We start from the raw sequence: 27,769 nt of genomic DNA, 5'->3' as shown, positions 1-27,769 counted from the left end.
GAAGAGTGTGAGCGATTTTATGAACAGACAACATACCGGTGCCCAACAACAAATCGCTTTGTAGTGAGATTGCCATTTAAAACATCTCCGAATGAACTAGGGTCATCATTAGAAATAGCACAGCGCCGATTTTATTCTCTTGAGAGGAAATTGCAAAAATATGAGAATTTAAGGAGAGAGTATGGTGAGTTCATTCGTGAGTACATTGCAATGAAACATATGACAGTAGCAAACACTGATATGACTGCGTCGTTCAATTACATACCACATCACTGCGTAACAAAGGCAGACAGTTCGACAACGAAACTGCGAGTTGTTTTTGATGGCTCTTGCCAAACATCAAACGGTCTGTCTCTAAACAACATTTTACGAGTTGGGCCTACGTTACAGGAGGATATCTATTCGATTTTAACTCGTTTTCGTTTCCATAAATATGCAATGGTGGCCGATATTGCCAAAATGTATCGGCAAGTGCTGGTAAATGATGAGGATTGTCGCTGGCAATGTATCTTATGGAGGTTTTCGCCACAAGAACCTTTGCAAACGTACAAGCTAAATACAGTAACGTACGGCACGAGCTGTCCCCCTTATTTAGCTGTCAAAAGTCTTCAAGCAGCGGCAGAGGCGGAAGCACCTAATTTTCCATTGGGGTCACATGTAACAATGCGAGATTTTTACGTAGACAATCTCATAACTGGTAGCGACACAATAGAGAACACCATTGAAATTAAGAGGCAAGTGACGGAACTTCTTAAAAAATCTGGATTTGTGTTACGGAAATTCGGTGCAAACAATGAGGAGATATTGGACGACATTTCACCGCCAGATCGTGAGGAAATCATCACTGTGGATGACTTTCAATACATCAAAACACTCGGACTTAAGTGGTCACCAACCGAAGATGTTTTTACTTACACCTATAACAACATGAATGGTTTTGCATCCAGGATCACCAAACGGGCTGTCTTATCGGAGATGGCAAGATTGTTTGACCCTTTGGGATTGGTCAACCCCTTAGTGGTTAGGTGCAAACTTCTCCTGCAAAGCATATGGTCACTCAAATGTCACTGGGATGAAACAGTACCGCAAAATATTATGATGGAGTGGTCTGATATTCGCCAACAGCTATCACTCACTGCACAAATTAAAATACCCAGGTTTGTTGTTTTCAATAATTATACTAATATTCATGTCTTTGCAGATGCCAGCACAAAAGCATATGGGGCTTGCATCTATGCCGTAACACATGAATCAGGAGAAGTGTTTTCGTCACTTTTGTGCTCCAAATCTAGGGTTGCTCCCCTTAAACCCACAACATTGTCCAGGCTAGAATTATGTGCAGCGCTGCTTGCTGCTCAACTTTTGAATTCGGTGCTCTCACTACTTCCCGTGGCTCCAAAAAACATAGTGTGTTGGTCAGATTCAACAATTGCGTTGTGTTGGATTGCCGGAGAACCAACACGTTGGACGACGTTTGTTTCAAATCGTGTAATCAAAATTCACCAATATTGTCCGTCCATCAAATGGCGCCATGTCCCCTCACAACTTAACCCTGCAGATATTGTGTCACGAGGTGCAACGGCTTCACAATTGATCGAGAACGACCTGTGGCTTCATGGACCTCCTTTCCTGAGAGAAGACATCGAATGTTGGCCAGATGAAATTACACCACATCCAGAGGAATCAGTCTGTGAAATTCGAAAGACAAAGGTAGCTTTAGTAGCAATTGTTAATGATGACTGGATTTCCTGCCACAAGTACATCAACAACTATGAGAAAATGTTAAAGATCATTGCTTATATTATTCGCTATGTCGGAAAGCTGCGCAAAGCAGACACCAATCATGGAGCCTTGAATGTAACGGAAATAAACAATGCTTTCCTTGCTGCATGCGGGACTATCCAAAGAAAGTATTTTGCAGAGGAATTCCGTTGTTTACGAGCTAATAAGCAGGTAGATCGGCGATCTAAGCTCTCACAATTGTCACCATTTTTAAGTGATGGCTTAATACGTGTTGGCGGCCGTATAAAAAATTCACATCTGCCAGTCACTACAATACACCCGATTGTGCTACCACCCAACCATCCGTTTGTTCATACCATCATCAGGCACTTTCATCGCCAGCATTCACATGCAGGTATACTCACGCTACACAATATTCTTCGAGAAAGTATGTGGATTATTAATGGGAAACGGACAATCAGACAAATCATTCACAATTGCATACTTTGCTATAGATATAAACCGGTCACAGAAACACAGGTGATGTGTGCCCTACCTAAAGACCGAGTACAGCAGTCATTCCCTTTTGCAGTGTCGGGCGTTGATTATTGTGGTCCATTTTTCATAACACAACAAATAAGAGGTAGGTCACCCATAAAGGTTTATATTGCAGTTTTCATCTGTTTCTGCGTGAAGGCAGTACATTTTGAGCTGGTACCGGACTTAACAACAAACGCATTCATAGCTGCATTGAAACGGTTTGTATCCCGTAGAGGTCGTTGCTCAACAATTTACTCCGACAATGCAACAAATTTCATCGGTGCAAACAGAGAGTTAAGAGAATTACTTGCATCATTTTTATCTGAATCTCACCAAAAACTTGTCCATGAGAGTTGTCGTCAGCTGGGTATCGATTGGAGATTCATACCCCCTCGCTCTCCACATTTTGGAGGACTGTGGGAGAGTGCAGTTGGAGTAAATATTTTAACGTTCGATGAGTTGCACACCGTCATGTGTCAGGCAGAAGCTATTGTCAACAGCAGACCACTTACATCAATGTCTAGCGACCCTAACGATTTTCAACCACTTACACCAGCACATTTTTTGATTGGTCGGCCAATGACTACAGTAGTGGAACCAACAACAATTGATCATATTTCTTCATCTTTAAAAAGATACCAAATTATACGATGCATTCATCAATTTTTTTGGGATCGTTGGCGCAATGAATACCTGAAGTCGCTTCAACAGAAGCCTAAATGGACTGGTATTCAACCAAACATTCAAGTGAATGACCTGGTTCTCATTAAGGAGGATTCTACACCCCCAATAAAATGGCCCTTAGCTCGAGTAGTCTCAACAAGCCCAGGTGATGATGGACAAGTCCGAGTTGCGACTGTGCGAACTTCCGACGGCGAATTCAAGCGTGCCATTACAAGACTTTGCAAACTCCCTCTAGAAATCGATGTTGAAAGCAAGGCTTTCAAGGGGGGAGAATGTTGAGTCCCAAGTCAAATTTGCCACAGGGTCATTTTGCTGCAGTTGAATTATCGTACCAACAAAACATAGAACATGCAAAAACAAACATACAACATCATAGGCGTAACAAGCACCCACGATCTGATTGGTTGAAACACAAGAAATTTTAGTTCTTTGGTACCGTTTATAAAACATTAATCTTGTCACGTAGACAAAATCCATTTTTGTTTTTCTAAGAAACATTCAGTCTTATTGGTACAGTCTATCACTTAAGTTGAAATAATAAAGTTCCTGAAGTTTATTTTTTGTGAATATAAAAATATAGTTTTTTATTAAATGTGAATTTTAGGACTTTATTTTCGCACCCGACAGGACCACAAAGAGTAGGACCACAAAGAGTAGCTTCGGTATACATTTTCAAAGGATATTCGAACAGCACTTAAACCAAAATGTCGAACTTTTGAGGGGGGGAGGGTGCATTAAGGAAATACCAATTTGGAACATTTCCGCAGTTAAACTAACTTTATATGGAATAATAGGATCCAATGTTTGGAAGTAATCGGTTGATGCATTCAAGATAATCGTGCCAACGATTTTAGTGAAATTGTTTGCAATTTTGATGGGAATTACCGGGTGTACGTACCAATATGGCTCTTCTATAAACTTAAACTAAGTTTGGAAAACATATTATGAAAGCCAAATTTTAGACAGAATCTGCTGGACCATTCAAGAGTTTTGGTGTGCTCCAGCCACTACATATAGTGCCGTAGGGCAACTTTTGATCCATTTTCTCCCAAAATATAGATTTGCCTCTGAAAAAACTTGAACCTACGTTATGAGGGCAGCAAATACAAGTTTTTGCAAAAAGAATCATACCGATTTGAGAGTAGGCCTTAAACTGCACTTTTCTTAATTTTTGTGTGGGGAGTACCCGAAGGAGTTGACATATATAGTCAATATTCGAACCTCAAATATAACGATGTGCTAAGTATGGACCAATTGGATTACTGCTTTCGAGAGTTATCGTGCTCACTTTTGTGTTCGGACAAAATATAACGATGGCCAAATTTTGGACTAAATCGGTGGATCATTTCGATATTTATCGTGCGCTCCAGAGAGCGAATTCAAGTTGTTACAGCAAAAATCAAAGGGATTTAGAAGACATTTCGTGTGGGACATTTTGGTGTGGGAGATTCGTGAACGAGTGGACCGATAGAGTCCATATATTGGAACCTTATCTATCATTGATAGAAATTTTATGAAATGCAAATGTATAGACCCAACCGGTTACAGACTTCGAGAGTTATCGAGGGGGAGGTACCTGTAGAAGTGGGCCTGAGTGAAGTGGAAATTCGAACTATAAGTATACGAAAACTACTAAAACCTACTAAGATTGGTACCAATTGCTTATATTGAACGAATATGGATAGAATATTGAAATTTCGTATTGGAATCAAGGTTGGGAAGTGGTGTTGATTTAATGGGGTTGCAAATTCGTACATATGTGTACGGAAAGTACTCACTAGTACTTAATTGGGTACCAATATATATTAAGTGAACGGACAGAGCTAAAAGCATGAAATTTAGAATGCTAATTAAGATTGAGGAGTAGGGTTCATGTAAGCAGATGGTTTTGGAAATGTATTTACTCTTCTATGCGAAAAATGCTATATAGTTTGGATTTGGGTTAACTAGGTACAATTTGGATTTGGGTTAACCGATAGAGTTGGAATTCTGAAATTAAGATTACTGTTTGAGTGTATAATTAAGACAGTTTTAGAAATTCGTATTTATGGGTACGAAAAGTACTAAGTGGTATTAAATTGGTACAGTTGCGATTTTGGGTGAAGCGGTAGAGCTGAAAATTGGAATTGAGGTTACTGTTGGACTGTGGGATTGATTAAAGATTACTGTTGGAGTGGAGTGTAGGATTGACATATGGAGGTAGTTTTGGAAATTCGTACTTATGTGTACGAAAAGAACTAAATGGTACTAAATTGGTAAAAATTGGATTTTTGTGATTATCCAACAGGATTGAGATACGGAGGTAGTTTTGGAAATTCGTATTAATGTGTAATAAAATGTCACTAAATTTCAAACAATTGGGATTTGAGTGAAAGGATAGTCTGGAATCCTGAAATTTGAGACTAAGTGTAGGATTGAGATTTGAAAGTAGTTTTGGAAATTCGTACTTCTGTATATGAAAAGTGCTAAATGGAACTAACTTCAGAACATTTTGGCATTTGGTAAAATATTGAACTGGAATTTTAAGAATGGCGGTTGGTGAGTAGAATGGAGATGAGGGTTTTTCAACACCACTTCCCGCTAATTCTTCACTCCCGCTGCCAATCCCGGGAATTCCCGGGAAATATTGTATACAAAAAATAGGCTGTAAAAAACATAAAATACGATAACCCTCGAACGGATCAACCGATTCTGTCCAAAATTTGACTTTCGTAATATTTTGTACAAACTGGGTTTAAGTTCAAAAACTTTGGAAATGTTCGGAAACTTTGTGCGCACGATAACTCTTGAAGAAATTAACCGATCTACCAGACTTAGATGATGCTCCAATCTGGACTCAACCGGTCCACTCCTTCGGATACCTCCCACACAAAATTTCGGAAAAGTTCAGTTTAGGACCTGCTCGCTTTGATTTTTACTGTAGCAACTTGTATTCACTGCCCCCCATACGACAGTATAAGATTCTTCAGGGGCAAGTCCACACTTCCTGAGAAAATAGGATGAAAGGTTCGGTCCAAAATGTGGCCTTAATAATATTTTGTGCAAACTTAGTTTAAGTTCGAAGATAAGCCATATCGGTCCACTCCTTCAGGTACCTCCCCCACAAAAGTTAAAAAATGTTCGGACAAATTGTGCGAACGATAACTATTGATGGGAGTGATCGTTTTGGTCCATACTTTACACATTCTAATATATCTACCAGGTATAGATCAGGTTCGAATATGGACTATATTTGTGTACACCTTCAGGTACCTCCCACACAAAATGTTGGATAAATTCACTTTAAGACCTGCTTTCGAATCAATTTAGTTTTTGTTGAAGCAACTTTCATTCGCTGCCTCAATTACGACAGTAAAAGTTTTTTCAGGGGCAAGTGCATACTTCTTGAGAAAACAGCCCGAAAGTTGTAAAAACCCCCTATGGCACCATATGTAGTGGCTGGAGGGCTCGAACCGAATACTGCGTTGGTCCACACTTTGGATATTGTAATATTTCTTCAAATATTAGATGAAATTCGAAGGTGGTGCTTATAGGCCCACTCCTTCCAGTACCTCCCCCACAAAAGTTCGAAAATATTTGCTAAAAAGGTACGCGCGATTTCTCATAGACGTAGCAACCGATTTGGTCCAAACTTTGGATCTCTAAATATTGTCGAAACTTAGTTTATGTTCAAATTTGGGTCCTATCAGTCCAATCCTTGTGGTACCACCCACAAAAATGTTCAACATTTTTGTGTGGTTAAGGGTCTGATCGAGGATCCGTTGGACATTTTTACCGAAGGTTTTCCTAGTGGCCCTGTTTACAGCGATATTATGTTTTTCGTAGGCTAGTGTGATAGAAAGCCCTATCTATCGATATGCCGCAAATTTTTGAGCTTTAATTCTATCCATACTTTTGTCGGTTCATGCGTCTAAAATTTTGAAAACCCCTCTGAATACATAATGGAAACAAAGTATAAGGAATAATAAATAAGGAAATGAAAACGGACGAATAATATTAAAATTTCAGTGATATTATTACCTTTGTTTTTACTTCACAAATAACAATTTTAACATGGACATAAATCCCTGGAAGAGTTATTAGAAAGGAATTCATTTGTTAATTTTCTGAATTTGATAGAATTGAGATGTAGTCTACCATCAAATAATAATAACAAGTGAAAAAGCGTTAAGTTCGGCCGGGCCGAACTTTTCATACCCTCCACCATAAAACATTCTGAACTAAAATGGAACAATTAGTTTTCATTCCTGTCCACAACTGTAAGTGGGTACGTTAAAATGTCAGATAATGTACATAAAATGCTTCATTTGGAAGGCCCTTTTTTATGGTGCCTATATCTAACTATGTATGTTGACAATTTTCGGTGGGCGAGAAATTGGGAGGTACCGTTATATAGGGGTTATAAACATGGACCTGGATAAAACATGGACCTATGTTGACAGTTTTTGATGGGAGCCTTTAATGTCAAATAACTCCTAATTCGGTTAAAAATTGTAGCTAGAATCCTCGAAATACCGAAAATCGGTACATAACGTGGGAACTTCAAATGTCATTAACAGCTAGTTCGGAGGTATGTGGGCTATACGAAAATATGAACTTAAATGAACAATTTTTGTTGCAGAATTTTTGTTGGCATTTAAATTTCAAATTACAGAAAGTTCGTCCAAAAAATAAAGCTAAGGTACGGAAAATCGGGAGGTTTGTTTTGGGGCTATACCAAAACATGGACTTATGTGGTTAAACATTTTAAGTAAAATCCTCAAAGTACAGAAAATCGGGAAGTATCGTTATATTAGGGCTATGTTGAAAATTGTTGATGCAGATGTGTGGTGGCCACTACAAACTTGAAATGTCAAATTACAGTTAGTTCGGTTAAAAATTGTAGCTAAAATTGCAAATTACTGAAAATTGGGAGGTACCGTAATATGAGAGCTATATCCGAACATGGACCTATGTTGACAATTCTCTATGGAGAGGTGTTGTGACCACTAAGAACTTCAAATGTCAAATTACTGCTAGTTCGGTTTAATATTGTAGCTAAAATCATCAAATTACTGAAAATCGGGAGGTACTTTTATATGGGAGCTTTATCAATACATCGACCTTTCTTGACAATTTTTGGTGGAGAGGTGTGGTGACCACTAAGAATTTCAAATGCGAAATGTTCAAATTACAGATAATTCGGTTAAAACTTGTAGGTAAAAATGTCAAAATACCGAAAATCAGTAGGTACCGTTATATGGGGCTATACCAAAACATTTACCTATGTTCATAAATTTTTCGAATATAAGTTTTTTGGTCACTAAGAAGCCTAAATATCAAATTATAGCTAATTCGGTCTAGAAATGCGACTTAAATCGTCAAAATACCTGAAATCGGGCGGTAACGTTATATGGGGGCTATTCCAAAACATTGATCTACGTCCACTAGTTTTGTTATATAAATCTATTGACACTTAAGAACCCTAAATGTCAATTTATAGCTAAATCGGTCTGAAAATGTAGCTAAAAACGTCAAAATACCGTAAATCGGGGGTACCGTTATATGGGGGCTATACCAAAACGTGGACCTATGTCCACAACTTTTGTCATATAAGTCTATTGACACTTAAGAACCCTAAATATCAAATTATAGCTTAATTGGTCTGAAAATGTAGCTAAAAACGGCAAAATACCGTAAATCGGGGGGTACAGTTATATGGGGGCTATACCAAAACGTGGACCTATGTCCACAACTTTTGTTATATAAGTTTATTGACACTTAAAAACCCGAAATGTCAAATTATAGCTAAATCGGTCTGAAAATGTAGCTAAAAACGGCAAAATACCGTAAATCGGGGGGTACCGTTATATGGGGGCTATACCAAAACGTGGACCTATGTCCACAACTTTTGTTATATAAATTTACTGACACTTAAGAACCCTAAATGTCAAATTATAGCTAAATCGGTCTGAAAATGTAGCTAAAAAGGGCAAAATACCTTAAATCGGGGGGTACCGTTACATGGGGGCTATACCAAAACGTGGACCTATGTCCACAACTTTTGTTATATAAGTTTATTGACACTTAAAAACCCGAAATGTCAAATTATAGCTAAATCGGTCTGAAAATGTAGCTAAAAACGGCAAAATACCGTAAATCGGGGGGTACCGTTATATGGGGGCTATACCAAAACGTGGACCTATGTCCACAACTTTTGTTATATAAATTTACTGACACTTAAGAACCCTAAATGTCAAATTATAGCTAAATCGGTCTGAAAATGTAGCTAAAAACGGCAAAATACCGTAAATAGGGGGTACCGTTATATGGGGGCTAAACCAAAACGTGGACCGATATAGCCCATCATCGAACTTGACCTGCCTGTAAACAAAAGACGCATTTTCCCAAGATTTCAGCGTCCTATCTCCATTTTTGTGGATGCTAGAGTGATTACCACAGACGGACGGACGGACGGACGTGCTCAGATCGACTTAGAATTTTACCCTGATCAAGAATATATATACTTTATAGGGTCGCAAATGAGTATTTCAATGCGTTACAAACGGAAAAACAAACTTAATATACCCTCCATACTATGGTGGAGGGTATAATAAAACTGGAATAAACGGAAATGATGAATATTTTTTTATGAACTCAAACATTTGCCTTCTCAGTTTTGCCTGACCATAATGTGTTAACAAAAATAGCATTTGAAGCAGAAGTATTATAAATAACAGGTGAAATTGAGTGGGTGGAATCATATATACCGCCCCACTATGTCAAAAATATAAATCATAGGAGAACGTTGTATCGGCGATATTCATATTGTTGAAATACATATTTTAAATCATATAAATTCTACAGACAGCTAATTGAGGAGCTTTAACCGGTGGTACCATTTATTTAGGTACACTTCCACAATCGATAGTACCTCTGTCTTATTTCTTTACTGAGCTTTACCATTATAGAATGAAAAATCCGGGGAAAAAAACTCTAATGGAGATAAAAAAGAGATAGCCGAAAAGTAATTAAATTTTGTAAATTTGATATTGGTTATAAAGATAGAGCTGGAATTATGAATTTTAGGATTCTGGCCAGTGTGTGTGTGTAGAGAAATTTAAAGTACTTAAATGCTGCTGAGTTTGTTATTGGATGTAGGGACAGTCACTATTGGGTTGATATAGGGATGTGGTTTGGGAAATACGTACCATGAAGATTACTAAATGGTACAGAATTTGGTACAAATTGTTATTGAGTTATTTCCCCATACGAGTTATTTCCGCATACGAAGTGGCGGGCACTTTGCTAGATATAGATATTATATCATTAGACGTCAATAATCGAAAAATAAAAATATTGAGTTCTAATTACTTGCTTTTTCCCCTTTTGCTCACTCTTTTCTCAACGTTTCGTATTTGTTTATAGTAAAACCTCACATTTTCCACCAAAATTTTGAACTAACAACATATTTCTTTAATATTATTTTTTGCAGGCCACACAGGCACCCAAGTAATTAATGCGAATTTGGACAATAAATTGCTCTTCGGTATACATCAGCAACCAAAAAGGGCCTTTTATGATAGCATCACATAATTCGCTGATCGTACGTATCGCCTGGACTGGTTACACAAGAAGTTCACACCAAGTTACATCATCAGTTAGAAGGCATAAACGTTGCTGGTGACAGTCAGTCGTGGCATTCAGATACTTTACAAGCTCTCTAGGATGCCTTGAATTTACCGCAGGGCAGTAATGTCTTTGCTTTGCCGGAGGTTGGAATCCTGATAAATACAAACTATGTACAAATGTTTTTATTATAAAATAAACTGCACTCACTATAACAACTGTTTTACCGACAAAATAAATAAAAACGGAGGTGTTAAACACAACAGTGTACTATGTTTAATGGAGTTTTTTTCATATGAAAGGTAAAAGGTTTTTCTTTTGAAAAGCTCGTCACAAGAATGGAGGTTAACACTTGGTATGTTCCTTTACTTTTAAAGATGTAAGAGTGGCTAAAGTTTAGAACTGCACTCATATGAATTGTATGGTATCTGAAGTAGGGGAACGCTTTCAAGTAAAAAGTGGTAAAACCTGAAGATTCTTACTTGAAGATACGTAAAAGACCAGAGTGTTTTAAGTTTGTCGAACCCCTTTTTATAAACTATGACATTTCTTAACGTTTCCAGATTTTTGCTTAACCTACCTATCACAATACGACTGTCACTAGTTGGCCGACAAACCCATTATTGATAAATTAGACCCCAAGTAGATTTGGACGAAATACCTTTCAGACGATTTGAAGTCGATTTAGCAATGTCCTGTCTGTATCACACGATAACTCTCGAACGGATGAACCGATTTGGTCCAAAATTTGGCCTTCGTAATATTTTGTTCAAACTTAGTTTAAGTTCAAAGACGAGCCATATCAGTCCACTTCACCAGGTACCTCACTCACAAAAGTTCAACAATATTCGGAAAATTGGGTGCACGTTAACTCTTGAAGAAAGTAACCGATTTGATTAGTAAATTGAGGTAAAAATGCCACAGTGCTCTTGAAGCAACTTTAAATGGAAGGTGCTTACACCTGGGAAGTTTTTGCGGATTCTGAAACTACAATGTTCATAGATGAGAAAATTTAAAAAAAAAAAAACAAAAAAGGACCGGAGCGCTTTTTAAATAAATCGGGATTAAAGTTGAAATTTTTAGGGGTTTTTTAAGTCTTCACGATTTTGTTTTGGGAGCGCATCGAAATGGGAGTAAAAAAAAAACATGATTGACCTTTATGATAATTTCGTAGTTTTTACCGTAATTGAGCTATAGAAGTTCAAATTGGGACAATGCATTGACTGTATCGCCTCCATATTGAACAATGTCATGACTGCAATTTCCAAACTTAAACTTATATATCTCGAAAATGGTACAACCTAGGAAAAAATTACGATAGCCAATCTTGTAGAGATATAAGACTTATCCTTTTCAAGCAAATCGTGAAAATCGAACAAAAAAGCTAGAAATGTGACCTGAACATCTATATATCTCAAAAATGGTAAAACCTATGAACAAATCATAACGGTTAATCCTCTAGAGAAATTCCACAGCTACAGCATTTTCTTTAGCCCGATTTCGATAGAACTTGCGGTTTCCAAGCAAAATAAACCTAAAACCTAAAATAAGCCTAAAAATGTGAATTTTGACCGCAATTTATTTAAAAATCCCTCCAGCGATTTTTTTGTTTTTGGATTCTTCTCACCTATGAACATTGATGTTTCAGAATCCGCAAAAAGTTCCCAGGTGTAAGCGGTTTTCACTAAAAGTTAGTAAACGCGCACCATGTATGAACCTTTAATAAGGTAGCGATACAGTCAATGCATTGTCCCAATTTGAACTTCTATATCTCAATAACGGCGAGTCCTATGAAATTATCATGAAAGTCAATCTTGTAGAGCTACAAAATTGTTTTCAGACCCATTTTGATAGCACTTGCGGTTTCCAAGCAAAATCGTGAAACCCTAAAAAACTCTTTAAAAATGTCAACATGAATCGCGATTTATTTAAAAAGCGCTCCGGAAATTTTTATACCCTTAGCATTTATGCTTACGAGGGTACATACACTTTCATACGGGCAAAATGTGCCTCATCGAAATAATGGTTTTAGACCCCAAGTATGTTTGGACGAAATGTGTTCCAGACAATTTGGAGTCGATTTAGCAATGTCCGTCCGTCTATCTGTCTGGCTGGCTGGTGCGCAAGATAACTCTCGAACGAATGAACCGATTTGGTCCAAAATTTGGCTTTCGCAATATTTTGTCCAAACTTAGTTTAAGTTCGAAGATGGGTTATATCGATCCACTCGTTCCGGTACCTCCCTCACAAAAGTTTGAAATTTTTCGAAAAATTTGTGCGCACGATAACTCTAGAAGGGAGTAACCTATTTGGTCCAAAGTTTGCACATCGTGAAATTTCTACCAAACTTAGAACCGGTCCACGCCTTCGGTTACCTCCCACACAAAATTTCGGAAAAGTTCAGTTTAGGACCTGCTCTCGAATCGTTTTATTTTTGTTGTATTCACGGCCCCCCATGCGGCGGTACAAGTTCCATCAGGGGAAAACCCCTACTTCCTGAGAAAATATCCTGAAAGGTTCAAAAAACCCCTATGACACCGTGTGTAGTGGCTGGAGCGCATGATAACTCTAGAACGGATCTGCCGATTCGATCCAAAATTTGGCCTTCATAATATTTTGTCCATACTTTGTTTAACTTCGAAGATAAGTCATGTCGGTTCACTCCTTCAGGTACCTCCCCCACAAAAGTTCAAAAATGCTCGGAAAAATTGTTGAAGGAACGGACCGAATTGGTCCATACTTTACGCATTTTAGTATATCTACCAGATACAGGGATAAATGCACAAAACGACCACGAAAACGCGACAACATCGATTTGTTGTCAATGAGAGTCGTACCTAAAATTTTCTGGCCGACATTTTTGCTGAACATTTCGAAGTTGATTAACGTCATCTTGTGGTACTTTTATAGCGGCTCTTAAAATAAAGGACGAAAAGGACATTGAAGAAAGCGAGTTAGAAGGTCGAAGTGCTCTACGAAAATAATCCTCATTCGATTTGACTGAAGACATATCATATCAAAAATAAGCTAAAGCAACAGTGGACAAAGATATAACGCTAATTCCTGATGGCTTACAGGGTCTCTAGCAAAAACTTCATCACGCCATATCGCGAAAGATCGACTCACGGCGAATCTGTCCTTCGCGGTTCTGTATATACCCACCAAGGGCTTTCATCTTCAATAGGAATTTTCCAACCTCCAAAATTTCGGTTCACAGTGTATTTTACCAATAATACCACATTTTGTATTAATTTAAAATTCAGATGGTTTAGTTTCATTATCAAGCTCTATCATTGGAATAAAATTAGAAACCGACAACCAAATGAATGTATATTTTTATCACGGCAGCTATAGTGCATTGTTGTTGTGCCACATTTCCCATTTCATTACACTTCCTGTAAGGACTTTTTATAGATGTAATGATGTTTAGATTCCCCGAAAGACGTTGGATTTCAGATTCCGGTTTTCATCTTCATTTCATCCTCATCACATTCAATATTAGAAACACTTAAACTATCAACACTTTGTGGCAAGTCTTTCATAGTCCCAACATACACTTATCTAATGGCTCTCATCAATCTTTCAATGTCATTCCAAAATTTTCCTCTAAATATCAATTTCGTGGCTATGATTGTCTTTAGGGTCATTTATGTCTTGCTAACACATCCATCAAAAAATAGGAAACAAATTCTTCACTCACACAACACACTAATATGTATATTTTATTGTTTAAAAAAGTTATTTGTTGTTTTTATTGTTATTAAATATTTGAACATGACACAGACAAAACACCCGACGGACGGAACCGACACACGCCGCAAACTTAGAAAACCGAAAAATGCTAAACCAGAACAAAGAAAGAAAAAAAATACATGGCAATGACATTGACCATTTCAAATATTTTTTCGAATGGCTTTTTTGGTCATTTGGTTAGTTGCTCGGTTGGTTTTGTTGTCAAAGGCCATGCTGGTCACACATAATCCCTTAGCACTGCGTCCACTACTATTTTTTCGCACACACAAATTTTAGTTGTAATTCGTTTTCCTCACTTTCCCATGTGCCGTTGTTTCAGCCGGTAATTTGTTATTGTCAGTGTGAGCGTAGTTCGGTGTTTATTTGTTAGTTTTTTCTCCCTCTACCTCTCCATTCATCTCTGCTAACCATTTAAATTCAATTTCAACAAATAAAACATTTTTTCTAACATTATTTTGACAATTTCAAGTTGTTAGTAGAGCGAACATATTTTTCAGTAGTTCTATAGAAATTTGCTGCAATTACATATGCAATACAACAAACAGCCATTGGCCTTCTGTGACAAATGTTCTGTTAGATTCTATACTAACAGCAAATCCTGGAAAGCATAAAAAGTGTACTACAAAAATAGAATGTCTGTTTTTGGACGTACGGTGAAAACTGCGAACCAGAACAATATATATTTTGAAAGTAAAACTATTTTAAAAGTTAGGATCCTATTCGTGAAGAAGTCTTCTATTTTTAGGTATCACTGTATTTGTGTGTTTGGGTTTGTTCTGTTTTGTGGCCTATAGTAACAACCCCATTGTGAATACTTTGAACACATGAACTTGAACATTTAACAATATTATAGTTTTGTCTTCTTCCTGTTGTTGTTATTTAAAACAACAATTGTAATATATTGGAAACCTCACAAACATCATTCGTGAGGTCGTATTATTTAATTATAAAAAGAATTACTCATACGACACATTGTACTGATTATTGAAAAATCGATTAAATGAATGCCTATTTGACAGAATATTGTGAAAAAAAAAATTTGACAGAAAATTTCGGGGACTTGGAGAGTCTGAGTGCCTATAATAGACGCTTTTATGTGTTCAGGAGTTGGACAAGTCAGGCATCCTGCCACGAACAAACTTAGAATAAAACCCCACATATGTTGACGACCCTCACAAACGTTTTAAACAGCACCAAGTGGCTCGCTAAACGACCAATGATGCATCATTTATACCAACCAATAACTAACCATAACTATATACTTCGAACATTTAGGGGGTTTTACTACAAAAAAGGCGCCCATATAATAGCAACCTAAGGATGTTGTTATATTGCATCTCTATCTTCCAAAGTGACTTGATGACACGTTCATAAGAACATGTTCTTTCTATATGGTGTTGTGTAGTTTTATGCGGAGCATACATAAATAATCGTATTGAATTTTAGTTGCTTTGGTTCTGGGAAGGATATAGATACATTTTCTATGAGCCATAAATTGCATAGCAATAACATTTGTGTAATGTTGTTCAAATGCAGTTGCTGTTCTACAAGGCGGATTCTTAACACAGTAGATGAAGCACATTTATGGAATATGTGGATAAATTATAAATATTTGTAGAGAATTCGATATAGATATTTTATTATTTACCCATATGTTGTGGATTTTTTTAAAAACGTTCATTCCAAAAAAAAAAAAAATACCCCTCAGTAATGTTGGCGACTGGGTGCCACCGTGGTGCAATGGTACGCACACCCGCCTTGCACACATAAGGTCGTGGGTTCGATTCCCCGGCCAGGCAACATCAAAACACTTTTCAACGGTGGCAAAATACCCCTCAGTAATGTTGGCGACATTTCCTGAGTATTTCAGCCATGTAAAACTTCTCTACAAAAGTGGTGTCTGAGACACGCCGTTCGGACTCGGCGATAAACTGTAGGTCCCATATCATTGAGCTAATATGAATCGGCGTGCACTCATTGATATGAGAGAAGTCTCCCCTGTCCCTTATGGGATGTTTGTGGAACAATTATATATATATGTTGGCGACTATTCCTGAGTATTTCAGCCATGAAAAACTTCTCCACAAGTGGTGTTTTAAGACACGCCGCACAGAGGGGTGAGATCCCAAAAAACGGAGATTAATTCAGGGAAGCATTTGGGTGATCTCATGTTAATTGTTTTGGAACGTTTACGCCCCAGTCAACATAATGGAACAATGTTTTGGTGCATATTAAGGGATTAAAAAGGTATATTCGAAGCCCTCATAAATGGGTACCATTAAAAACATAAAGTGTTTTTACGGTTTTGTCTTCATTTCTTATTTGATTAGGCTAAAATCTTCTAATATGTTCAATTATTGGTTAAGCTTATATTTGGCAATGAATTATAAATTTAGATCAACCTTTTAATGTAGTTCCCATATAAGGGTATCTGCCGATTTTATATATTTCGAGGGTCTTGACCACACTTTTGAGTATATTTTTCTGCAAATTGGGATTTATAATTCTGAGTGCCTAAGAATTCACAGTGGGAATATTTTTCAATATAGGTCAATGTTTTCGTATAGCCCCCATATAAAAGTACTGTCAAATTTTGGGCTTTTTGAACATTTTACGTATATATTGCAGCTAAAGTTGCTTAAAGTGTAAATCGTGCATTTTGAAGCGATTAAAAGTATTATTACGAAACATCGTTCCCATATATTTTCGTTTTCGAATAACCTCCATACATAGGAGCTGTCAAATTTGACATATTTTGAAGATCTTACCCATTCCTTTAGGAGAATTTTTACAAACTTTGGAATAGATATCGTACAAATTATGGTTAAAAAGTTTCTAATAGTGGTGCCCTAATATGTATACAGCAATATATATATATTTTTAAGTGTATGTAAATTATATTCAGTGGTTCTATGTACATAAAAGGGACTACTTTCTGAAAAGAAATTATAATGAATTTCCAAGAACAATGTCACCCTGATGATCCATAATAGTTTGTCGTACGTAGTGTAAAAACAAATAACACAACGCTAAACAGCAAATACAATATAAAAGCAACAAACATATCTCCAATAACGAGTACAAAATATATTATGTTCAAAATTCCCAGATTTTTAATGAATGACTATTTTCACCATTTCTTCAATATAAAATAACGGCAAAAAACGGCACGAGATTTGAGTTGATTTCGAAAGACAACAGTAAGGACTAAAATACAAAATTATCATTATCGCGCTACATCGCGCTACTTTTTTTAATACTCTATATACTTTTAAAAATAATGAAAATATGGATACATTTAAAATTAAATTTGAATATGTTCCTAAACTACTTTTGCTGAAATTATATTTTTCTAAATTTCTCATAACTACCTGAAGTTAACGATTCCATTCTATAATAGCCACTTTTGATGTGTAGAAAAAAGATATTAAACTTTAAACACAAGAAAATTTAATTTTTGTATGTGACTTTCGAAATTGTACAAAAATCTTCAACTTTAACAACGCGTAACTGTAAAAGTGAACAACATATGATCTTGACAGTTTGGTTAAAGACGTACAATTTCATACCCTATAACCATGTAATGACAGTTATATTAAAAACCGAATTTAATTTTTTGAATTAATCTCCGTTTTTTGAGATCTCACCCCTCTGTGCGCCGTTCGGACTCGGGGTGCTCTCATTGATATGAGAGAAGTCTCCCTTGTCCCGTATGGGATTTTGTGGAAGAATGTTTTTTGTTCATTCCAAAAACGTGGATTTTTAAAATCATTTTTCTAAAAAAACTTGGATTTTTTAAGTTATTTTTCTAAAAAACATGGATTTTTTAAAAATATTTTTTTTAAAAACTTGAATTTTTAAAAATTATTTTTTCTTACAAAAGGTGGATTTTTTTAATAATGTTCTTTCTAAAAACTTGGATTTTTTAACAAATTATTTTTCTGCAAAATGTGCATTTTATAAAAATTATTTGTCTGCATAATTTTTTAAAAATTATTTTTCTAAAAAAACAAGGATTAAAAAAAAAATTAAAGAAAACGTGGATTTTTTTATTGTTTAAAAAAACTTGGATTTTTTTAAAAACAAAAAATTAAAAAAAACTTGGATTTTTTAAAAACTACTCTTCTAAAACACGGGTATTTTTTAAAAGTTATTTTTCTTAAAAATCATGGATTTTCTAAAAATAATTTTTCTTAAAAAGCTGGATTTTTTAACAAAGTTTTTCCCCCTTATAAAATTAAAGATGTTTTAATAACATATTAATATTAAGCTTGACTATTTTGAATAGCCAAATAGAAGCCGTCATCCCAAATAAAAAACGTGAAGCCTCCTTAAAACGTGGATGTTTAAAATTTTTAGAAAAATTTACTTTTACTTTTCTAAAAAACTTGGATTTTTTAAAATTGTTTTTTCTCACAGAAGACGAATTTAGTAAAAATATTCTTTCTAAAAACGTGGATTTTTCAAATAATATTTTTTCTGCAAAATGTGAATCATATAATAATTATTTGTATTAATTTTAAAAATTATTTTTCTAAAAAACTAGGATTTTTTTAAAAAATTTAAAAGAAAAACTTGAATTTTTTAGAAAAGATTTTTTTAAAAAGCTAGGATTTTTCAAAAAATATTTTTCTAAAACAAAAAAAAAATAAAAAATATTAAAAAACTTGGATTTTTAAAAAATTACTTTTCTAAAAACGTGGATTTTTTAAAAATAATTTTTTCGTACAAAAAGTGGATTTATTAAGAATGTTCTTTATTAAAACGTGGATTTTTAAAAATTATTTTTCTAAAAAACGTGGATTTTTTTTAAATTATTTTTCTGGAAAACGTGGATGTTTGAACATTATTTTTCTAAAAAAGTGGATTTTATAAAAAATATTTTTCTAAAAAGTGGATTTTATAAAAATTATTTTTCTAAAAAATAACGTGAATTGTTTTAAAAATTTATTTTTCTATAAAATGTGGATTTTTTAAAAGTAATTTTTCTGAAAACTTGAATTTTTAAAAAATATTTTTTCTTACAAAAGGTGGATTTTTTTAATAATGTTCTTTCTAAAAACTTGGATTTTTTAACAAAATATTTTTTTGCAAAATGTGCATTTTATAAAAATTATTTTTCTGCATAATTTTTTAAAAATTATTTTTCTAAAAAAACAAGGGTTTAAAAAAAAATTAAAAGAAAAAGAATAGATTTTTTAAAAACTATTCTTCTAAAACACGGTGATTTTTTAAAAGTTGTTTTTCTTAAAAATCATGGATTTTCTAAAAATAAGTTTTCTTAAAAAGCTGGATTTTTAACAAAGTTTTTCCCCTATTAAATTAAAGTTGTTTTAATAAAATATTAATATTAAGCTTGACTATTTTGAATAGCCAAATAGAAGCCGTCATCCCAAATAAAAAACGTGAAGCCTCCTTAAAACGTGGATGTTTAAAATTTTTAGAAAATTTTACTTTTACTTTTCTAAAAAACTTGGATTTTTTAAAATTGTTTTTTCTCACAGAAGACGAATTTAGTAAAAATATTCTTTATAAAAACGTGGATTTTTCAAATAATATTTTTTCTGCAAAATGTGAATCATATAATAATTATTTGTATTAATTTTAAAAATTATTTTTCTAAAAAACTATGACTTTTTAAAAAATTTAAAAGAAAAACATGAATTTTTTAGAAACGATTTTTTTAAAAAAGCTAGGATTTTTTAAAAAATATTTTTCTAAAAAAAAAGAATAAAAACAAGTAAGAAAGTATCAGTCAGCTGAGCCGACAGAGGTATACCCTCAGCCACGTATCCGAAGAAAAAAGTTGACACAATACTTCTGTAGGTTTTTTAGCTGTTGGGAAAATTTTCCAGGATGGAAAGGGCCGCAAAAACCTACATGTTGCAACAAAATTCAGAATGATCCAAGACGAGTGCATTTTTTCTAAACTTTGGGTAGGGTGTACCCATAGGAGTGATCCGATGTAGTACATATTCGCACCTAATACAAATCTGTTGGAAATATTTTTTTCTTTATTAGTCTATGGATATTTTCCTTACAGACTATATAATTAAATATGTTGTACTTAATTTTCTGAATTTAAATATATCACAATTTTACTTTTCAATTTACAAAGTTTGAGCTAAATCGATTTCTCTCTTAAAGGGTTATTTTACACATTAGCCAGTTTAGGTGGTGCCGGTAGGATTTTCTGGACCTTTTTGGGTCATTATCTCAGGAAGTATGGACTTTCCCACGAAAAAAAAAAATACTACGTCGTAACAGGGGCCGCAAGTGCAGCCTGCTGCGTCACAAATTAATAAGATCACAGAGGAGTTGTTAAACTATATTTTTTCCAAATTTTGTGTGGGAGGTACTCAAATGAGTGGACCGATAAAGTCCATATTAGAACTCGATCTATGCCTGAAAGTAATATTACCAATAGCAAATTTTGGCTAAATTCGGATATTCCCTCCTAGAGTTATCATGCCCACAATCTTGGCGAAAAATGTTGAACCTTTGTGGGGGAGGTACCGGAAGGAGTGGACCGATATGGTCTTTCTTCGAATTTAAACTAAGTTTGGACAAAATATTGAAAGACACAAAATTTTAACCAAATATGTTGTTCCGTTCGAGAGTTATCGTGCACTCCAACTACGACACAAGGTATTATATGGGTTGTTTGCAGTTTTCGTGCTGATTTCTGAGGATATATGGACTTGCTCCTGAAAAAATTGTATCGTCGTAATGGGGGTAGTGAATACAAGTGGCTGCAACAAAAATCAAAGTTATTCGAGAGCAGGCCTTAAACTGCAATTAATTTCTGAGGATATATGGACTTGCTCCTGAAAAAATTATATCGTCGTAATGGGGGTAGTGAATACAAGTGGCTGCAACAAAAATCAAAGCTATTCGAGAGCAGGCCTTAAACTGCACTTAAGCAAAATTTTGTGTGGGAGGTACCCGAAAGAGTGAACCAATAGGGTCCATATTGGAACCTCATCTATGTCTGGTAGAAATGTCACGATGTGGAATGTATGGACTAATTCGGTTACTCCCTTCAAGAGTTATCGTGCGGACAATTTTTTCGAACATTTTTGAACTTTTGTGGAGGAGGTACCTGAAGGAGTGGACCGATATGGCCCATCTTCGAACTTAAATCAAATCTGGACAAAATATTTCGATACCCAAAATTTGAACCGAATCGATTGATCCGTTCGAGAGTTATGGTGCGCACCAGCCAGCCAGACAGACGGACAGACGGACGGACATCGCTAGATCGACTCAAAATTGTCTGAAACGGATATCGTACAAACATACTTGACGTCTAAAACCATTATTTCGATGAGGCACATTTTTGGCCGTAACAAAGTGTAAATACCCTCTTTAGCCTAAAGGCTGAGGGTATAAATATTAAAAAAACTTGGATTTTTTTGAAAATTACTTTTCTAAAAACGTGGATTTTTTAAAAATAATTTTTTCGTACAAAAAGTGGATTTATTAAGAACTAGCTGAACCCGGTGCGCTTTGCTGTCCCGACTACGATAAAATATAATGGAATGCATAATTATATTAACGTTTTTAATATTTTAACGAATAAATATAGGAAATATGAGGACGTTATATACCTATTCAGGGTTGTTATGGAGCTACTATAGTACATTTTGTACGTTTCAGGAGTAACACTCCTCCGAAAGCCTTTCCGTCTATAAGTATTCCTAATACTTTAGATATATCATAATAAAACATAAATCTTAAGAGGTCTCCCAAAGATATGATACTTAATAGCTGAAGCCTTGGTCAATTCCTTCCCAACTATAAGTTGTTGTGTAAATAATGATAACTTCTACTGACTGCTAAGTCTTCAAAATTTCATTGAAATTGAACATACGTAACAAAAACATGAAATCGACCGAAAATGTATATGGGAGCTATATTCCTATATGAACCGATCTCTATATAATTTGTCAAATTCATTTTTAGACCATTCATTGAAATTTAACATACATAGCGTGTTTGATGCATCAAATACAGAAAATCGGCCGAAAATATATACAGGAGCAATATCCAAATCAGAACCGATTTCGATATAATTTGGCACATTTATGTCTAGACCAAATCCCTTTACGCATTCCAAATTTCAGCGAAATTGGACATATATAGCGAGTTTGGAGCATAAAATACAGGAAATCGGCCGAAAATATATACAGGAGCTATATCCAAATCTAACCGATTTCGAGATAATTTGGCACATCTATTTCTAAACCAAATTCCGTTACACATTCCAAATTTCAGCGAAAATGCACATATATATCGTGCTTGGAGCATAAAATACAGCAAATCGGTCGAAAATATATATTCGAGCTATATTCCTATATGAACCGATCTCGATATAATTTAGCACATTTATTTCTACAACAAATTCCGTCAGAACCTCCAAATTTCAGCGAAATTGGACATATATAGCGTGTTTGGTGCATCAAATGTGGAAAATCGGCCTAAAATATATATTGAAGCTATATCCAAATCTGAACCGATTTCGATATAATTCGGCGCATTTATGTCTAGACCAAATTCCGTTACACATTCCAAATTTCAGCGAAATTGGACATATATAGCGTGTTTGGTGCATCAAATGAGGAAAGTCGGCCGAAAATATATATGGAAGCTATATCCAAATCTGAACCGATTTGAATATAATTTGGCACATTTATTTCTATACCAAGTTCTGTAACACATTTCAAATTTCAGTGTATTTGGACATATATATCAAATGCGGAAAATCGGCCGAAATATATATGGGAGCTACATCCAAATCTGAACCGATTTCGATATAATTTGGCACATGTGATTCTAGACCAAGTTTAGTTACACGTTCCAAATTTTTTGAAATTGGATATAAATAGCGTGTTTGGTGCCTCAAATACATGAAATCGGCAGAAATCTGAACCGATTTCGATACAAATTAGCACATATATTTCTAGTCCAATATCCATCACACATTCTAAATTTCAGCGAAATTGGACATATATATATCGTGTTTGGAAATCGGCCGAAAATATATGTATATGGAAGCTATATCCAAATCTGAACCGATTTTGATATAATTTAGCACGTTTATTTCCAGACCAAGTTCCGTCACTCATTTTAAATTTCAGCGAAATTGGACATATATATCTGTTTGGTGCATAAAATAAAGAAATATGTATGTGAGAGCTATATCCAAATCTGAACGATTTGAATATAATTAGGTAAATTTATTTCTACATCAAATTCCGTCACACATACAAAATTTGGAGATTGTATCTGTAATAGTTCTAAAGATATTTGCATACAATATCTAGATTTTTTGGAGGTACCTCCGGTTTTGATGCTATATCTCCAGATCAACGCGAAATTTCAAAAAATTTATAGCCTATTTTCATTCCAGGCACTGTAGCAATGAACCCTAAACATTTCAGTAAGATCTGTTCAGCGGTTTTCGAGACTATAAGGCACAAACAAACAAACAAACGTACAAACATATTTCAATTTTATATATATATAGATGTTCTTTACTAAAACGTAGATTTTTAAAAATTATTTTTCTAAAAAACGTCGATTTTTTTAAAATTATTTTTCTGGAAAACGAGTATGTTTGAACATTATTTTTCTAAAAAAGTGGATTTTATAAAAAATATATTTCTAAAACGTGGATTTTATAAAAATTATTTTTCTAAAAAATAACGTGAATTGTTTTAAAAATTTATTTTTCTATAAAAACTTGAATTATTTTAAAAACGTGGATTTTTTAAAAATTATTTTTCTAAAAAACCTGGATTTTTAAAAATTATTTTTGTAAACTACTTATTTTTCTTAAAATGTTGGATTTTTGAAAAATTCTTTGTATAAAAAACTTGGATTTTTTAAAATTAACTTCCTACCATACCACAATGGTCCCAAATCCAAATTTTCTGGCCAAAACTATTTCAACGTCCATTGTGTATTGAAATTAATTACTATTTATAATAAATGGGTACAAACAGCAATTCCTACGTTTTATCGACCAAAATGACCATAAACTGCCAAAATTTGTTGAACAGGGTGGTCCCGTTGTGTGGGGTCTAAACCAAAATATTGACCTATGTTAATAATTTTTGGTACGAAGGACTCATATCTTCCAAGAGGTCAAAATACCAAATTTCAGCCGAATCTGTCATAAAGTGTCGCTAAAATCCACAAAATATCTAAAATCGGACGGTACTTTTATGTGGGGGCTATGACAAAAAATGGACCTATTTTCAAAAAAATTATACATACTTGTTTTCTACACTCTGAAACCCTTAAATATGAATTTTAAGGAAAATCGATTGATAGATGTGGGTATTACCGTTCTATTTCAATTGGATACTACGTACAGTCACAACATGTATTAACAAAAAATTCTCCCATCTTAAAATAGAAAAATCCACTTTATTTTAACTGTGGCAAATTTGAGCACGATTTTACTTCTGAATTTATTAGCACAGACCCCCTGCTATCTTTCAAATTCGATTTGGATGTGGACATATTTGGACATTTTTTTAAAAGTTTAAGTATATTTAAAAAAATTTTTGTAAAAAATAATTTTCAATATATATAAAAACATTGATTTTATTACGCTATTTTACAAATTTCATCGTTCTTTTTGTAAATATTATGAAAGTACTCATTAACAGCTTCTCGATTCATAATAACTTTGATCTCACTTCTGTATATTTATGCAGCAACGCAATACAACAAAAATTGTATATTTTACAGCACAAAGTCTGTTTTATTTTTACATAAAAAAGTGCCAACTTTGGTACTGCGCCAATCAACGAATACTAACATTATTTACAAAAACTAATTATTTTCAGATGACCTGATGTGTTTTTTATTATTCTGTGCAAAAAAAAAAATAAAATTTCGAAACTTCAAAAATACGGTTTTGGCCAAAAATTTCCTGATTGAAACCTATGTACATACGAGGGTTGTTTTAAAAATTATTTTTCTAAACTACTTATTTTTCTTAAAATTGTAGGTTTTTGAAAAATTATTTGTATAAAAAACTTGGATTTTTAAAATTTCCTACAAAACGTGGATTGTTTGAAAAATTATGTTTCTAAAAAACGGGAATTTTTCTTAAAATTTTTTTTCTAAAAAATCCAAGTTTTTTATACAAATAATTTTTCAAAAACCCAAGATTTTAAGAAAAATAAGTAGTTTAGAAAAATAATTTTTAAAAATCCAGGTTTTTTAGAAAAATAATTTTTAAAAATCCAGGTTTTTAGAAAAATAATTTTTAAAAAATCCACGTTTTTAAAACAATTCAATTTTTTTTAGAACAATAATTTTAAAAAAATCCACATTTTAATTTTCTAAAAACTAGGATTTTTTGAAATTATTGTCCTAAAAAGGAAGATTATTGAACAAATATTTTTCAAAAAACGTGAATTTTTTTAGAAAAAATATTTTTTTTTAAAATATTAATTTTTAATTTTTTTTCTTTAAACCTGGATTTTTGCTATTTATCACCCACTGCTTTCCCAATCTATTATCAAAGACATATTGCTTTGATCTGATGTTCCATTAATGTATAAAATGGTCAAGTGCACAAAGATTATCTTCGTTTTTATACCCTCAGCCTTTAGGCTATGGAGGGTATATACACTTTGATACGATGAAAATGTGCCTCATCGAAATAATGGTTTTAGACCCCAAGTATGTTTGGACGAAATGTGTTTCAGACAATTTGGAGTCGATCTAGCCATGTCCGTCCGTCTGTCTGTCTGTCCTGCTGGCTGGAGCGCACGATAACTCTCGAACGGATGCACCGATTCGGTTCAAATTTTGGCTTTCGTAATATTTTGCCCAAACTTAGTTTAAGTTCGAAGATGGGCTATATCGGTCCACTCCTTCCGGTACCTCCCTCACAAAAGTTCGAAAACGTTCGGAAAGTTTGTGTGCACGATAACTCTTGAAGGGAGCGACCGATTTGGTCCATACTTTGTATAGCGTAAACTTTCTACCAGGGTAATATGAGGTTCCGATATGGTCTCAATAGGTCCACTCCTTCGGGTACCTCCCACACAACATTTCGGAAAAGTTCAGTTTAGGGCCATCTCTCGAATCGCTTTGATTTTTGTTTTAGAAACTTGTATTCACTGCCCTCCATACGACGGTACAATTACCATCAGGGGCAAGTACATACTTCCTGAGAAAATAGCATGAAAGTTGCAAAAAACCCCTTAACACCGTGTGAGGTGGTTGGAGCTCAAGATAACTCTCGAACGGATCTGCCGAATATATGGGCTTAGTAATATTTTGTCCAAACATAGTTTAAGTTTGAAGATAAGCCATATCGGTCCACTCCTGCAGGTACCTCCCCCACAAAAGTTCAAAAATGTACGGATAAATTGTTCGTACGGTAACTATTGAAGGGAGTGGCCGAATTGGTCTATACTTTACACATCCTAATATATCTACCAGATATAGATCAGGTTCACATATGGACTTTATTTGTCCACTCCATCCGGTACCTCCCACACAAAATTTCGGATAAGTTCACTTTAAGACCTAATATTGAATCACTTTGATTTTTGTTGAAGCAACTTGCATTCGCTGCCTCAATTACGAAGGGAAAAGTTTTTTTAGGGGCAAGTCCATACTTCTTGAGCAAACAGCCCGAAGAGTGTAAAAACCCCCTATGGCACCATATGTTGTGGCTGGAGATCCACTTCCATAACGGTCAATGTCGATCCATTCCTTTTAGTATCTCCTCCGCAAAACTTTTGATCTTTAACAACAACATTTTTGTCGGTGCAAACGCCAAAAATTTTTAAAATACAATATACACAGGCTGAGGGTATATCTCTGTCGGCAAAGCCGACTGATACTTTTTTACTTGTTATATTGCTCTTTGGAGTGTTATGAATATATGTATGTGAACCATGCTTGTGTATCCTTGTGTACTGGTAATAAATTGACCATACTCTAAATAGAAATTCTACTTGTCCAAGTATTGCAACATAAAAAAACTTATCCTAATGGAGAGAGATAGTATGGGAAGTGATGAAGTCATTTTGGTTTATTTGTCGCTGCTGTTATTACTGTTGTCAATGCACATGGTTGGCTTCAACTATAGAATAAAGTTTACAAGCTCTTTAAAGTGTTTGTTGGACATTATGTGGTCCTTCTATATTTCACTGGAAGATGTTACCTTTAGCCAGAACTGTCAAAAAGCAATTTTCATTTGTCAATATGTGCCAATGTTTAAGTAATTCACATTTCGAGGTACAAGAATATTTATTGTGTCACGGATAACAGGTAGTTTTATACATTTTAATAGAGTTTGTGTAAATTTTTAATCAAAATCATGAAACGCAAGTTCAGATTTTTCTAAGAATTTATTTTTTTGTTGTGAAATGCTCCTTTAGCTGGCGTGAATGTTCTTGCATGGTGATGCAAAATGGCATTCTAA

General features: G+C 34.4%; 1 protein-coding gene across 1 annotated transcript in view; it reads left to right on the top strand.

Moving 5' to 3' along the window:
- Positions 1-240: 240 nt before the first annotated feature.
- Positions 241-27,769, top strand: part of LOC141392544 (uncharacterized) — a 172,275-nt gene continuing 144,746 nt past the window's right edge. Inside the window, exons 1-2 of the mRNA XM_073965480.1 lie at positions 241-934; positions 1,202-1,891. Coding sequence (XP_073821581.1) covers positions 241-934; positions 1,202-1,891 — 1,384 coding nt within the window. The remainder of the gene's footprint in view (positions 935-1,201; positions 1,892-27,769) is intronic.

Source organism: Musca autumnalis, unplaced genomic scaffold, assembly GCF_047663935.1.
Source record: "Musca autumnalis isolate F117 unplaced genomic scaffold, ASM4766393v1 scaffold_2, whole genome shotgun sequence".
NCBI classification, from domain to species: domain Eukaryota; kingdom Metazoa; phylum Arthropoda; class Insecta; order Diptera; family Muscidae; genus Musca; species Musca autumnalis.
Note: the sequence above shows the minus strand (reverse complement) of the source record. Positions and strands in the feature narration are given on the sequence as shown.